At 39.0% G+C, this 14,763-nt stretch overlaps 3 protein-coding genes across 3 annotated transcripts; 2 read left to right on the top strand and 1 right to left on the bottom strand.

Moving 5' to 3' along the window:
* The first annotated feature begins 2,615 nt into the window (after positions 1–2,615).
* Positions 2,616–3,308, top strand: LOC148584440 (uncharacterized). The gene has a single exon (XM_088518448.1). It carries the CDS (start codon positions 2,616–2,618, stop codon positions 3,306–3,308), a length of 693 nt encoding a protein of 230 aa, XP_088374574.1.
* A 318-nt stretch (positions 3,309–3,626) lies between these two features.
* Positions 3,627–4,174, top strand: LOC148584439 (uncharacterized). Its single transcript, XM_088518447.1, has 2 exons — positions 3,627–3,776; positions 3,818–4,174. Exons 1-2 carry the CDS (start codon positions 3,627–3,629, stop codon positions 4,172–4,174), a joined length of 507 nt encoding a protein of 168 aa, XP_088374573.1.
* Positions 4,175–11,297: 7,123 nt separating this feature from the next.
* Positions 11,298–14,312, bottom strand: LOC148584438 (uncharacterized). The gene is made up of 6 exons (XM_088518446.1): positions 13,998–14,312; positions 12,916–13,911; positions 12,717–12,803; positions 12,479–12,583; positions 11,772–11,876; positions 11,298–11,651 (listed from the first exon to the last, which is right to left on the bottom strand). Exons 1-6 carry the CDS (start codon positions 14,310–14,312, stop codon positions 11,298–11,300), a joined length of 1,962 nt encoding a protein of 653 aa, XP_088374572.1.
* Between the last annotated feature and the right edge of the window lie 451 nt (positions 14,313–14,763).

Here is a 14,763-nt window from a genome sequence, read left to right as displayed (position 1 = left end):
TTTTTTTTTTTTTTTTTTTGAAATGATTTTAGATTTACTTTTTGATGCTTATAGGAAGATTTAATTATTTAATATACATATTTAGGATTTAGGAAGCATGAGGCAATGTTGTTATTATATTTTTCTTGTTGGGTTTATTTTCTTCTTTACTTAGAGTATGTTTGGAATTATGTTTGAAAAATTGAGCTTTTAAATCAAAAATCGTTTTTTGATAAAAAATTTATTTTTAAGCTTTTGCCAAAAGTGCGTTTTTGTCATTTTTAGGCTTTTTAGACTCTTAAAAGCATTTTTAATTTTTTTTTATCAAACAAGTATTTTTTTTTTCAAACGAACTTTTTGGGTGTTAAACGCATTTTTAAGCCCCTCAAACGCAATCCCCAACATGCCTCTTATAAATAGATGTAATACTATACTTCAATATTCCATATTCAATATTCAATATGAATTACGTACATTACATTCTTTGTAAACAGTTGTTTCAACAGCTGAAGCTTGCATCAACGGTCTTTATGGAGGTTTTTTTTTTTTTTTTTTTTTTTTGACGGGTTTTTGGAACCCGTCTGAAGTGTCTCTTGTCTTGTGTTTTAGATTCTCAAAAACTTGAAGTAAACGTTTTGAACTCTATTTCCACAATTTTCTTTCTTTCTTTCTTTGTCTTTTTTTTTTTGTGAAATTATTATCTCGATTTAAACTTGACGTTTCTTTCGAGGGAGACTATAAAGACTTATCAGAAAGACTGTAGACCTTTGAACTCATTATATATGTTCATCAATCTTGAAAATAAACTCTCTTTTAAAAAACACGTACACTATCTTAATCAAGTTACATAATATATATAAGTAGACATGTGTCTGCCACGTTCCTTTAATTATTTGAAATCTTTTCATTATTACTTTCTTAATTAGTATAGTTTTTTGTATTTCCTTTTCTATGTACATGCTCGGGAAGGCAGTCGAAGTAGGTGAATTAACCCAAATAAAAATAAATAAATAAACAACAAATGTTTGATAAATTTCCTTTATTTATGCTTTGATTTTGGTTGCTTCAATGAAAGATGAAAGGGAAAATTTTGCGACTAGTATTAGATAAATGATTTTGCGACAAGTCCTCTCAAAAGGACCTAATCAAACTTGAGGTCCCTAATTTTTTTATTTTTTCCCTCACAACTACTTCGTTTGAACCATTGAACTTCAATTCCTACAAAAAAAAAAAAAAAAGCATCAAAGCTGTTACACATAAATCCATCACTTGGGCCCATGGGTTAGAAGCCCAACATTCCAAAAAAAAGCCCAATACATCCGAATGGGCCATATGAATGCGACCCATCATGAAACAGCAAATGTGACGTCGTTTGTTACACTCATGGTCGACCGAGGATCAATCCCTCTACCACAACGAATCTTCCCCACCTAACATCCAGGTGCATCTATTACAATCAGGATACAATTCGGTTATATGGACAACTCACACATGGCAGGATCATTGGAACGGTTACGATCTGCTTATAAAGGACCTCTAACAGTTACGCACCATCCTCGGAATCCGATCAATGTAGGTAACGGACTCTTATCGATCATAATGACAGGAGACACGAATATTAACTCTACCGGCCATTACAACCAAATCTCGGATCCTCGGCCTGGTCATCATAGCCACCTCCGCATAATCAACTATAAAGACCTCATTTCAGAGGTATGCAAAAAGGACTCTAAGCTCTATATTGAATCCGCAAAAACATTGACTTAAGCATCGGAAGAGGAACCTCCTACCACCCCCGGCGCGTCCTCTTAACGTGTGCTCTAGTTTTGTTGGTTTGACAAGTAGCACCAAAAAAGAAAGGATTGGCTTGGATTCCCCTTAGGTTCACCGTACCGGAAACTATCCTAATAGTTTGCGCCGTTTGTGGGAACGACTAAGCCGTTCTTATAAAAATAATATCCGCAGTAATGGTGAACACAAGGTCAAGAAGCTGAGCCCGCACCGAAGAACCACCAGTCTAGGCCAGTCAAAGGCCACCATTGGCACATCAAAACACTGGTAACAAGGAGCGCATTGCTTCTCTCAAAGCACAAATGGCACTTCTAATCCAGTAGAACGAAGAACTGCGCCCTTTGATTTCCCTCTCCATCTCAAATCAATCAGGCTGATCATTCAGATGGGCAAGGAAATCACGGTCATCGCTCGGATAATTGAGATCTCCATTATGACGATCACATCCAACAAGGCGAGAGTCGCCATTCCCTGCACTATCACACCCGTCAGGGCGAAAACTCCCGTAACACGGCGAAACCTCAGCCAATCACGGCTCCGCAAAGAGGAGTCAACAAAGCCTTGGCAGAACTTAAGACTAAGCTTGAGGCTATGGAGAAGAAGGAAAAGTACAAGGCTGCAGTGGTGAGCACGCTCTTCGTCGGGATGGAGACGCCCTTCACCAAACTGGTAATTGATCACCCGCTCCCTAATAAATTTAAGACACCTCAGATCCCGAGCTACAGTGGAGTCAGAGATCCGACCGAGCACCTAGAGAATTACCTGATGCACCTAACGTTGCAAGCCATTCCCGACGAAATTACATGCAGGGCTTTCTCAACTACACTCTCCAGAAATGCTAGGGAATGGTTCCGAAGCCTGATACCCAATTCTGTGGGTACCTTCAAGATTTGGCTCGAATCTTCCTTACTCACTTCGTGGGTTCTAGAGAAAGAAAGAAGCCTTCCGGGTATCTACTGATACTTTACCAGCGAGAGGGGGAGAGTTTGAAGGAGTTCATGATTCGGTTCAACGGCGAAAAATTGAATGTAGAGGATCCCACCGATGGCATAATCTTCTCCGCCATCTACAATGGTATCTCACCCAAGGAGTCAGTAGCGAGGAAAATCGCAAGAAGACAACCGAACAACCGCCAGGAGCTGTTAGATAAGGTGGAGGAATTTATTAACAAGGAAGAAACCTTGAAAGCAATGAGGTCAGCTCAGAAGACTCCCAAGAAATTGGAAGAGAAGAAGATGAGGGATCATCCGGGGCTTGACGCTTCGAAACCCTTCAAGAAGAAGTTCAACAATTACAATTTCAATTTGCTCAACGCCAACATTTCCGACGTCTTGATGGAAATTAAAAAAGATCCGGAATATCAAAGACCTCCCGAGGCTCCACAAAATCAGAACTCAGATCACTATTGTGAGTTCCATGAGGTCAATGGGCATTACACAGAAGGCTGCATTACTTTGTGGCATCTCATCAAAAAGTTTATCAAAAATGGTAAACTCATTCGATTCTTTGGAGAGCAAAGAAGAGCAGCCCCTCCTTGAGAAAACTACGTCCGGGAAGTAAATTACCACCCCTTCTAGGATCAACGGCATCAAGGACGTTATCAAAGTAGAAGTTCCGACCGTGGAAATCAAAACAGGTATCCTCGGGAGGAGAGAGCATGACAGGAAGAGCCTAGAAGAAGGCCTGCCCACTTAACCCGTGAGCCGTAGAATTGAGCAAACATTCCAGAAATCCACACCATAATTGGCGGATTTGCCATGGGGGGGGGGGGGGGGTGGGGCGAGTAAAGAAGAGCGAGGAAAGCCTATGCCCGACAACTGGAAAGCTCTTATGAAGTCTACACTATAGGACGACCAATGAAGCTGTCCCAGGGGAGTGAGATAGTGATTGGATTCTCTGATGCAGACTATGTAGGTATATTGTACCCACACATAGATGCCCTGGTTGTCACCCTAACAGTGGCAAACCATAATGTCCATCGCATCTTGGTGGATAACAAGAGCTCGGTTTATATTGATCTGCATTTAAGAAGTTGAATCTGGCGCAGGAGAAAATCGTCCCAAGCAGCTGTCCCTTGATGGGATTCACAAGGGAACAAGTGCAACTGGTCGGATCAATTGAACTACCGATCACGACTGGATCACACCCAAGGCAGGCGACGATGATGATACGTTTTCTATTGGTCAACCGACCATTAGCCTATAATGCTTTCATCGAGAGGACGGCACTCAATGAACTAAGAGCCATCACATCCACTCTGCATCTCAAGATGAAGTTCTCGACGGATCATGGAGTTGGAGAAATAAGGGGCGATCAACGAGCTGCCCGACAATGTTACAACATCTCTATGAAAGAATGTCCTAAGACCTCGGCCGATGGGAGCAGCTGTAAGGAGGATAGATAGCAATTAATGGGCGGCGAACTAGTCGAAGATCTTAAGGAATTCTCGGTAGGTAAGCTTGATAGGGTCGTCAAAATTGGGTCCCAACTAGACACAATTGTAAAAGAAAAGCTCACATCTTTCCTCCGCAAGAATTGTGACGTATTTGTATGGAGCCATGAGGACATGCCGGGCATAGCACCATCGATCATGGTGCACAAGTTGAACACTGATCCTAGTTTCAAGCCAGTACAGCAGAGGCGGAGAGGGTACTCAACTATGAAAAGCAAGGCCGTTGCCGAAGAAGTCAAAAAGTTGCGCGAGGCCGGATTCATTAAAGAAATCTAGTACACCACGTGGTTGGCAAACGTGGTGCTAGTAAAAAAGTCGAACGGGAAGTGGAGAATGTGTCGATTTCACCAATCTCCACAAGTCATGTCCCAAAGTCCTAGTCCAACTATCCTAATTGGACTAGGACTTAAATCGCCAAATTTCCTAGGATTACTAGGACTTCTAAGACTCTCATAAGCCTTATAAATAGACATCTAAGCCTCACAATTTAACACACAATTTCAAGGAGTCATTTTTGGTTCTTTCTTTCCATTTTCTTTTTAGTTTTATTTTAATTATGTGTAAATAACTCTTAAGGAGGGCTAGATTGAAGCCCTAATTATGTTTATTTAATATTTTAATATTGGCGCCTTTGTGATAATCATATTGTGTTGCTTAACTTGATTAATTTCTGTTTTCTTAAATTCCTCATATGTATGTGATTGGCCATTATATGCATGTGGTATGGATTAGTTAATTAAATTGATAAGTGCTAGAATATTCATATTTTCAGCCCTTAACTTGCATGTTTTAATCCTTTAGTTTTGGTTAATTAGGCCATTTTACTTCCTTTTTGTATTTTCTTTGTTTTATAGGCTTTTGGAAGAAAATAAAGCGTTTCTGGAAAAATTCCAAGCTTATAGGGCAAATTGGGAAGACCTAGAAGATATGGTTAAGCTTAACCAATCATGGTTAAAGTTTAATCAAATAAAGGAAAGGATTAATTCGGAATTTCCCAATTTGAAGTCAAATCGGATTGGATGCAAAATTGGATTCTGAATACGTCTCGGTATTTTGGACATAACTTTCAGCTCAGATATCCGATTGAGGTGATTCAAGCGGCATTGGAAAGATAACTCAAACTTATACAATTCATTGTGAAATATCATTTTTCCAATTCGGAGCGTTGCAAGGCCAAAATCATGCCGCAAGATAGGACCGTAATTCTGGGCGAATCCTATTCCGATTTGGGCTTAGGTTTTCTTTAACCTAATTGGGCTTGGACTTAAATCTCCGAAATTCCTAGGATTACTAGGGCTTCTAGGACTCTCCTAAGCCCTATAAATAGACCTCTAAGCCTCACAATTGAGGGGATCCAGACGAAGACGAAGACGCGCCGGGGGCGCCGTTCTTGGTCGCTTTCCGTGTTTTATGGGTTTTTGTAGCTTGGAACTAGAATTCTTTTGTAAGTTTTTAATTTTAATGAAGTAATTTAGTTTCTTTATGATTTCTTTTGTCATGAGAGGCTAATTCTTCAACTAAGGTTGAAGATGAAGCCTCACCATTGATTAGTTTTATATTTTTATGTTTCGTTCGTACAAATCCGTCGTTTAATGTAATGTATGTTCGTTTCAGTTCAATTGTGTGACAAAATTGTGATTGATTGTTGTTTATAAATCGTGAAAATGTTGGATATTCGTTGTGTTTCATCCAAAGGATACATCGAATGATTTGATTGAGACTTATATCCATTGTGATTTACGGATACAATGGATGATTTGATCTCAATTGGATATTCGTTGTGATTTGTAATAGAGATGGATTTATCGAATGATTCAATTGGTTTATAAAAAAACAATAGAACATATATATAGGGTTTAATTGTTTGTCGGATGCATGAATGAAAACATAAGAATGTATGCTTTGATTTGGTGAGGTGAATTCTAAAACCTTAGTCGTTTATCTTTTGATTATTTTTATTTTATTTAGTTTATGTTAGTTTATTTTCAAAATTAAAATCATTCGGAACTAGGTTAAGATATAATTGATTTAGATAGAAATTAAATTTCACAAACACAATTCCCTGTGGATCGACCTCGCACTTGCACACACACTATATTGCACACGACTCGTGCGCTTGCGAGTACAATTAAATTTGTACATCAAATTTTGGCGCCGTTGCCGGGGATTTGTTTGTTTGTGAAAATTGATTTTTGTTTAAATTGATTTTATTTTTCTGCTAGTTATTTTCTTTTTACAGTTTGTTGCTTTTTATTTTTATTTTTTTTATTTGTTTCTGTTTATAGTTACTAATAAAAATAAAAAAATAAAAAAGAGAAAAAGTTGTTTGTTTTTGTTGTTTCTGTTGCAGCTCTGCCGAAGGAACTAGTCCCTGCCAAAGCGCTTGATCGCACATCACCTACACTCGAGCGCATTTGAGCCTAACGCAGCAAGCATCCCGCGTGCCTGCACTCGACGCTTCCACAGGTGCGCGCGAGCGCACACCCTGCGCCCATCTATGCTCGATCGCACATCACTTGCGTTCGAGTGCACCTTCGCAGACTGCACCAAAACGGGCTAGCACCTTGAATTTTGCCAAACTTATGTTTGGTCCGTTTTGTGAGTTTTTGTTTTGAGTTTTTGTTTTTAATTTTTGGTATTTTTGTTTATTTTATTTTTTTAAAAAAAAAAAACCAAAAAAAAAAAAAATCCAAAAAAATCCTTTTTTTTTTTTTTTTTTTTAATTTTATTTTTAATGTTTAATGTGGAAGTGTGCTTTGTTTAAAGAGTGAGGATAAGCATGAATTTTCCTTTAGGTAATTTTAATGCTACCCTTAGTTGTAGGACACCCGCTTTTTCCAACTATCCTCATCATTTTCACCCACATGGACCATATTCATACTGTTCTAACCCTTATCATAGTTCAGGTAATTGTCCATCTTGGGAACAATTTTCCAATTTTTCACATGAGCAGATGAACACCAATTTCTCCAGTTTGGGGTCTGAATCAAATTTCAATTGCTACACCCTCGATTGGAACAACCATTCTAATTTCTCGTGGCAAGCTAATGCTACGGGAAATTATGCACCCCAATGTGTTGAACTGCACCATCCTGAATATCCGCAGTTCGACAACCAATCCTCTACCCCTTCACCCTGCAATTATCCTCCACAAGATTTATCATTGGAAAACACCCTCAAAGAGTTCATACAGTCTAATGGCCAAACCTTGCAAGAGCTTAAAAATGCCACCATGGCCAACTCCCAAGCCATAAATGAAGTGAAGAATGCAGCCATGACCAACACTCAAGCAATTGAAAAGTTGGAAGGACAGCTTGGTTATTTAGTTGCTGAACTCACTAGAATAGAGGAAGAAGAGCTTCAAAGTCAGTTGATGGCTGAAAGGCACTACATGATTGATGAGGATGATTCTAGCAATCCTTATCATGAGCATGTCAAAGCCACCACCCCAATTAGGAGAGAGAAAATTGTTGAGGAGACTGTTGATGAGACAAGTCTAGAGGACCCATTGGGAAAGTGCTTTGCTCAATTTTGATGTGACCTAGACCTTGACTAGTTACTTGAGCAAGCTGATGCCTTATTGGACTCCACTCCGAAGAGGCGAATTGAAAATGGGGAAACCACTCAGATATCATTCCCTAACTCACTCTCATTAGCAGCTGAGCCTTTCATTGTGGGTAACCATGAGGAGAAAGAAAAAGAGGAGCAGGTTGATCACATTGAGCCCCCATCAACTCCAAATCTGTCCAGTGACAAGGGAGTGAGTACTGAAGCTCACTCCTTCATCAAAATCCCTCTTGAGACAATTCATGAACCCCAACCTTCAATTCTTCAATGTCTCAAAGAGCCGTCTCATGCTGAAATTCTCAAGGATCTATGCACACAAGGTCACAAATCTAGGAACCATGTTCATAAGAAGATCCTTCGAAGCAAGCAACTAGGCTACCTAAGACGGCAAAATATCCTTCCAGAGGGATATCAAATTCTTAAGAAGAAAGGGTGGAAGAGATTGGTTGGACACCCAAATGATCGAGGAAAGTGTGGTATTCTTTCTTTCTTTTTATTTTCAGCACTTTATTTTGATTTCTTTTCCTTTTTGTCATTTCATTTTGTGTCATTTTCTTTTTATTTATATCAGCAATTAATCTTTTGATATTTGTTTCTATGAGAAAATATTGCTGCTAGATTTTGACAGGTGTTTTGGTGTTCAAGTTTGGGGGACGCCCTGGCCTTTGCACACTCGAGTTTCCGCATCCTACGGTATTGTGTCTCTTGCTACATTGGGGACAATGTGTCATTTAAGTTTGGGGGTGTGGACAAACACATTGTCTTTTTGTTTGTTTGTGTCTTTTTGTTTGTTTTTATCTGTTTGTTTTGTTTAAAAAAAAAAAAAAAAATTGTGCTATGTTGTTGATTGGTCATGAGTTACATCATAACTGTGGTTTGCATGTCATTAGTGTGTTTAACTTTTTGAACACTACATGTCATTAGAAATCCGAGTCCTTTGACTCATTCGGTGGATTATAGAGACTTCACATGTCTGAGTTGATTATCACAAGCACACTAGCATAAAGTTTGTGAGGTATGAGATTTGGATTGATTAGGGTGTGCCTTGTGATTTGTAGGATGAAGTGTTGATGAAACCTTGGCTTGAAGATAAAAAATTTTAGGGGAAACTTCACTTACCCCCCCCATACTTTCACCCTTTTTGCAGACACCCCCCCATTGTTCAAAACCTCTCACTTACGTGTATCAAAGTCTGAGTTTCGTTCACTTTGGCCCTTCCGTTAGGATTTTCTGTGAAATCCTAACGGAAGGGGTCGCACGTGCCGCGCACGTGCAAAAGAAATATTGGAAGCCCCGTTTTACCCCTGAAGTCGCTTCTTTGTTGCCCTGCTTCTGCACCATTTAAATCGAAATCATCTTCTTCTTTTTTCGTTCCACTTTTCTTCCAAATTTTTCTCCTTCTTCGGGCAGGCCCGTGTTTGTTGTTGTTCTTCTTCGTGCTGACCATTTCATCATTCTACTTGGTTATACCCATTTGATACCCATTATGGATCAAGCCGAGAGTGAAGTCAGTGAAGTGATCGACGCAGGAACAGGAACCAACAATCCAATGTGCAAATGTGGGAGGAGATCACGCATCTTAACAGCATTCACGCTACCGAATTTCGGTAAAAGGTTTTATACATGTGCAAATTACGTGGTAAGATTTATTTTGGCATTTTTATTATGTTGGGGATGGTTACGGTTTTTAGCTATGTATTTGGTACAATTTTGTTTGCTTAGCCAAAAATGTGAGCGGAGTATTTTGCTGAAATTTGTTTGGTTTGGTTGGCTGGGTATTTGAGCTGGGAATTTGGTGAAATTTTTGTTGGTTGGCTGGGTAAATGAGCTGGGTATTTGCTGAAAATTGTTTGGTTGGCTGGGTAAATGAGCTGAAAATTTGCTGAAATTTTTTTGGTTGGCTGGGTAAATGAGCTGGGTATTTGCTGAAATTTTTGTTCGTTGGCTGGGTAAATGAGCTGGGTATTTGCTGAAATTTGTTTGGTTGGCTGGGTAAATGAGCTGGAAATTTGCTGAAATTTTTTTGGTTGGCTGGGTAAATGAGCTGGGTATTTGCTGAAATTTTTGTTCGTTGGCTGGGTAAATGAGTTGGGTATTTGCTGATATTTGTTTGGTTGGCTGGGTAAATGAGCTCGAAATTTGCTGAAATTTTTTTGGTTGGCTTGGTATTTGAGCTGGAAATTTGCTTAATTTTTTTCGATTGGCTGGGTATTTGATTAATGAAATTGGTTGTGATATATTTTGATTCATTTTGAGGTTTAGTTTGTGTTATATTTTGATTGAAGCTAGCTGAGTATGGTTTAAGGTTTAGTTTGTTCATGAAATTGGTTGTAATATATTTTGAATCATTTTGAAACTCTAGGAAGGATTTTGAATGAAGTATTTTTGGTTGACGTGAGATACACTATTTTTGTCCAGAAATAGTGTTGGTGGCTTATGGTACATAATAGTTGTGTGAGAGATCTTATTTTATGTTGATTTGATTGTGTAGAATGCTGACAACCGTGGATGTGGGTTTTTCAAATGGGTAGATATGGATATTTGTCAACATGGTAAGCGAGTGGTTTCAAAATTGTTTGAGTGGCACGAGAATTTGAAGACTGAACGTGCGCAGATTGGAACAACAATCTCGAATGAAATTTTGAAATGCAAGATTGAAGTTGCTGAATATAAGGCCAAAATGGAGGTTGCATCTGTTAATTTTGAAATGCAATTACAAGCGCAGAAGAACAAATTTCATGCAAAGGAGATGAAGTACCGGTTTGCCTTAGCTTGTTCATTTATCCTCCTTGCTGTATTGATGTTTTATCCCGTGTCTAATAGATATTCCTCAAGGTTGATGTTGCCCTGAACATGTAATGAAATGTGTAATGCAAACCTTATGATGTAATGTATTTTGTTGTCGATTTTTTTTTGTGTGAGACAAGTAAGTTACATAGTATTGTTTTGTGCGATACAAGTAATTTACCTACCGTTGTAAAATATTGTGTAACACTTGTAAAATATTGACCTACTATTTTTGTGCGACACAAGTAAAATATTTTGTTGTCGACTTTTTTTGTGCGACACAAGTAATTTACGTACAAGTAATTGACCTACTATATTGTGTAACAATATAGTACACTTTTTTTGTGCGATACAAGTAACACTTGTAAAATATTGTAATACTTGTAAACTTTTTTTGTAAAATGTTAACATCCAAAATAATTACCATCCAAGAATCCACCACATTGGCAAACAACATGAACACCAAATATTACAACATGTATGCATGTCACAAAATAATTACATAACATTCCTTAACCTGTCTTCATGTCACAAAATAATTACATAAGATTCATTACCCTATCTTCATGTCACAAAATAATTACATTACATTAATAATATTAGAAAGCCACCACATTGGCTAATATGGTGAAGACAAAATATTAGGATTACATTTGTTTGGCTTCATGTCACAAAATAGTTACATTCATTAACTCACAACCTACATCCAACTTTGAAACATTCATGGTTGCCATATTTTTTGCTTCCCTTTCCCCTTTCCCTTGTCCCTTTTTGCATTTTGTGTACCTGTAGGTGGAATTGTTTCACTTGGGGCCACTTGGGATTTGGGTATGTCAAAATCAGGGGGGGCAACCCTAAAGGTAATACCACCTGCCCGTGGAAGTCCCCAAGCACATAGTGGTCCACCTCCTGGAATTTTCGGTGGTCCAGTACGCTCACCCGTGATATCGATCACCAGCTTGCCCTTGCGGTTAGGGTCCCTAACACTACCAGCGTCTACCCTCAAATCACCAGCTGCTCTAGATCTTGTGGCTAACCCCAACAATTTCCTTCTGGTTCTAACTGCAGGACCCGCCTGTAGATTTTAATCAAAATAATATATTAGATAATAAATCTAATATCAGACACAACAAATTCTTTAATAACGCCTTTAATAAATTCAAAATCAGCATATACACTAAATAATAAGGCTTACATTGGATTGGCTATTGCGAAGTTCAGTTGGGGCACGAGTTTGGGATGTGTGAAGCTGAGTTGGAGCAGTTGGTTGTGCACTTGGTTGGGGAGTAGTATGAACAACCTACATATTTTTGAAAAAAGATTATGTCACATGCACATTTTTGTTATCAGTACAAAATTAGACACAACAACAGCTTCAATAATTTCACAAACAGCACAAACAATAAATACTCCAAGCCTTACATTCACAATCCAAAATGAGACACAACAACAGCTTCAATAATTTCACAAACAGCACATACACTAAATACTCCAAGCCTTACATTCACAATCCAAAATGAGACACAACAACAGCTTCAATAATTTCACAAACAGCACATACACTAAATACTCCAAGCCTTACATTCACAATCCAAAATGAGACACAACAACAGCTTCAATAATTTCACAAACAGCACATACACTAAATACTCCAAGCCTTACATTCACAATCCAAAATGAGACACAACAACAGCTTCAATAATTTCACAAACAGCACATACACTAAATACTCCAAGCCTTACATTCACAATCCAAAATGAGACACAACAACAGCTTCAATAATTTCACAAACAGCACATACACTAAATACTCCAAGCCTTACATTCACAATCCAAAATGAGACACAACAACAGCTTCAATAATTTCACAAACAACACAAACAATAAATACTCCAAGCCTTACATTGGATTGGCTATTACGACGCTCAGGTGGGGCTCGTCTTTGGGATGCGTGAAGTTGAGTTGGAGCAGTTGGTTGTGCACTTGGTTGGGGAGTAGTATGAACAACCTACATATTTTTATAAAAAGATTATGTCACATAAAATCCGAAATAACCATTATGTCACATAAAATCCGAAATAACTATAAAAAGATTACTATCAAATTAAAATCCGAACCTACAATAAACAAACAAGCCTTACATCATGGCTAGTACCAACATCAGTTGCTTGACCTCCCCTTTGTCTTTTGCTTCGACTTCCTGATGCGGCATTAGATGGCTCATCCAACTACAAAATAACATAAAAAATGATTGCCCATGAACAACTAAAATTATGAAATAACCATTAGTAAGACAATTTCACAAAGACCATAACAGGAGGGTATGCAGTTAAAAATTACCATATCAAGGTTCCAATCAACTCCAGCAGTGGATCTGTAGTACTCTCGTACTTGTTCTCTTCTATCATCTTGCCTCAGCCTTGTAGTGCATGTTCTCTTGTTGTGACCCCATTTCTTACAGTGCCCACACTGATTTTTGGTTCCCCACCTTCTGATGGCGTTTGGATTTTTTAGCTCCTCAGCCCCTCTCACTCTTACCTTCCTAGGTCTCCCAGGAGCTATCCTTGCCTTTGGTGGTTCGATAATCGGTTGATTGCTCCTAGGCCATTGCTCTTCACTGGGCACGGGATAGATGATGGGTTGATATGTCTTCAGGTACTTGTCTTTACTATAGTAGTCACTGAGATAATCTATTGGGTTGCCACCATGGTATAAGATGGCTGATATGGCATGACTGCATGGTATCCCAGTGACGTCCCATTTCCTACACCCACATGTTCTGCCCGCCACACTGACTGCAACTCGTTTGCCCTCACATTCGACCTCAAAAATGCCATCGCCGGCATATGTGCACCAACAATGACTGGCACCATCCTCTTCCTTCTCCAACTTGGCCTTTATTTTTGGCCCTAAACTACCATCCTCCATTGCAGCAATCAACTCCCTTTTCCTTACATACCTCCTCATTAATTTATTCCTAATCCCTTCCAACATTGACATTATTGTCAATTGACGGTACTTCAGGATCCATGAGTTGAAACACTCAGCACAATTGTTGTGTACCAAGTCAGACTTGGCCATGGTATTGAACCATCCCCTACACCAACTACTGGGATCAATCTTTGCCAAGTAATCATAAGCAGGCTCACTTACTTTCTTCATCTCTTCCATCGCATAATGAAAATCTGTCTGGGTATAAGATGATGCAGCAGTCCAAAGCAAGTCCTTTAGCAATAGCCCCTTGTGACCGGCACTTCTAAAATTGGCATACAGGTGTCTCACACATGTACGGTGCTCAGCTGTGGGACAAACTTGTTCGAGGCTTGGTACTAGGCCCTGCACATATGGTAAGATAAAATAGGTCAGACATTATTCATACAAGTAAGTTAAATGTTAGACATTATGCACACAAGTATAATTACCTTTTGTCGATCAGATATAAAAGTCCACCCTTGTGCTGGTGCTGGGCCAAGATCAGATATAAGTGCCTCCAAAAACCAAGTCCAGCTGTCCTTGGTCTCTGCTTCTACAACTGCAATGGACAGTGGATACATACTATTGTTGACATCCCTCCCAACAGCAGCCATTAACTGGCCCTTGTACCTACCCTTCAGGAAGCATGCATCTACACCTATCACAGGTCTACACCCTTGTAAGAAACCTGTCTTCATTGCTGCGAACGATACATATAACCTCTGAAACCTACATGGGACCTCGGGCATTGGTCTCTCAACCATAAGAATTAAACAGCTACCCACATTGGTCTTCCTAACCATTGCACAGTAATCCCATAACCGATGGTATTGCTCATCCAACTTCCCATAAATTTTTTGTTGCGCCTTCTTCCTTGCCCTATACAATGAGCTAACATGGGCATCTACATTCCACTTAGCTTTGACCTGTTTCTGCAAAACGTCTATAGGCAGGTTTAGCTGGTTTCTGAATGAGTCCATGCACCATTCAGCTATCCAAGCTGAATTAATCATGTGATTCTTGTATCTTCTAGTGCATGAGTGTCTTGGGTACATTGACACCAAGAGAAATGTGGACTCATCCCTTAACTTCTTCCCATAAACCCTGTACTTACATTTCTTGTCTTTGCAACGAGCTATAACCTTCTTGGTTTCATTTCTTGGGAACTCTAAATCCTTCCCCTTCAAAATATTTGCTTGCTTCACCGCTTTTCTA

This window comes from Corylus avellana, chromosome 7 (genome assembly GCF_965113065.1).
Source record: "Corylus avellana chromosome 7, dhCorAvel1.hap1.2, whole genome shotgun sequence".
Classification (NCBI taxonomy): Eukaryota; Viridiplantae; Streptophyta; class Magnoliopsida; order Fagales; family Betulaceae; genus Corylus; species Corylus avellana.
The sequence above is the reverse complement of the archived record's forward strand: the minus strand, read 5'-3'. Positions and strand labels throughout refer to the sequence as shown.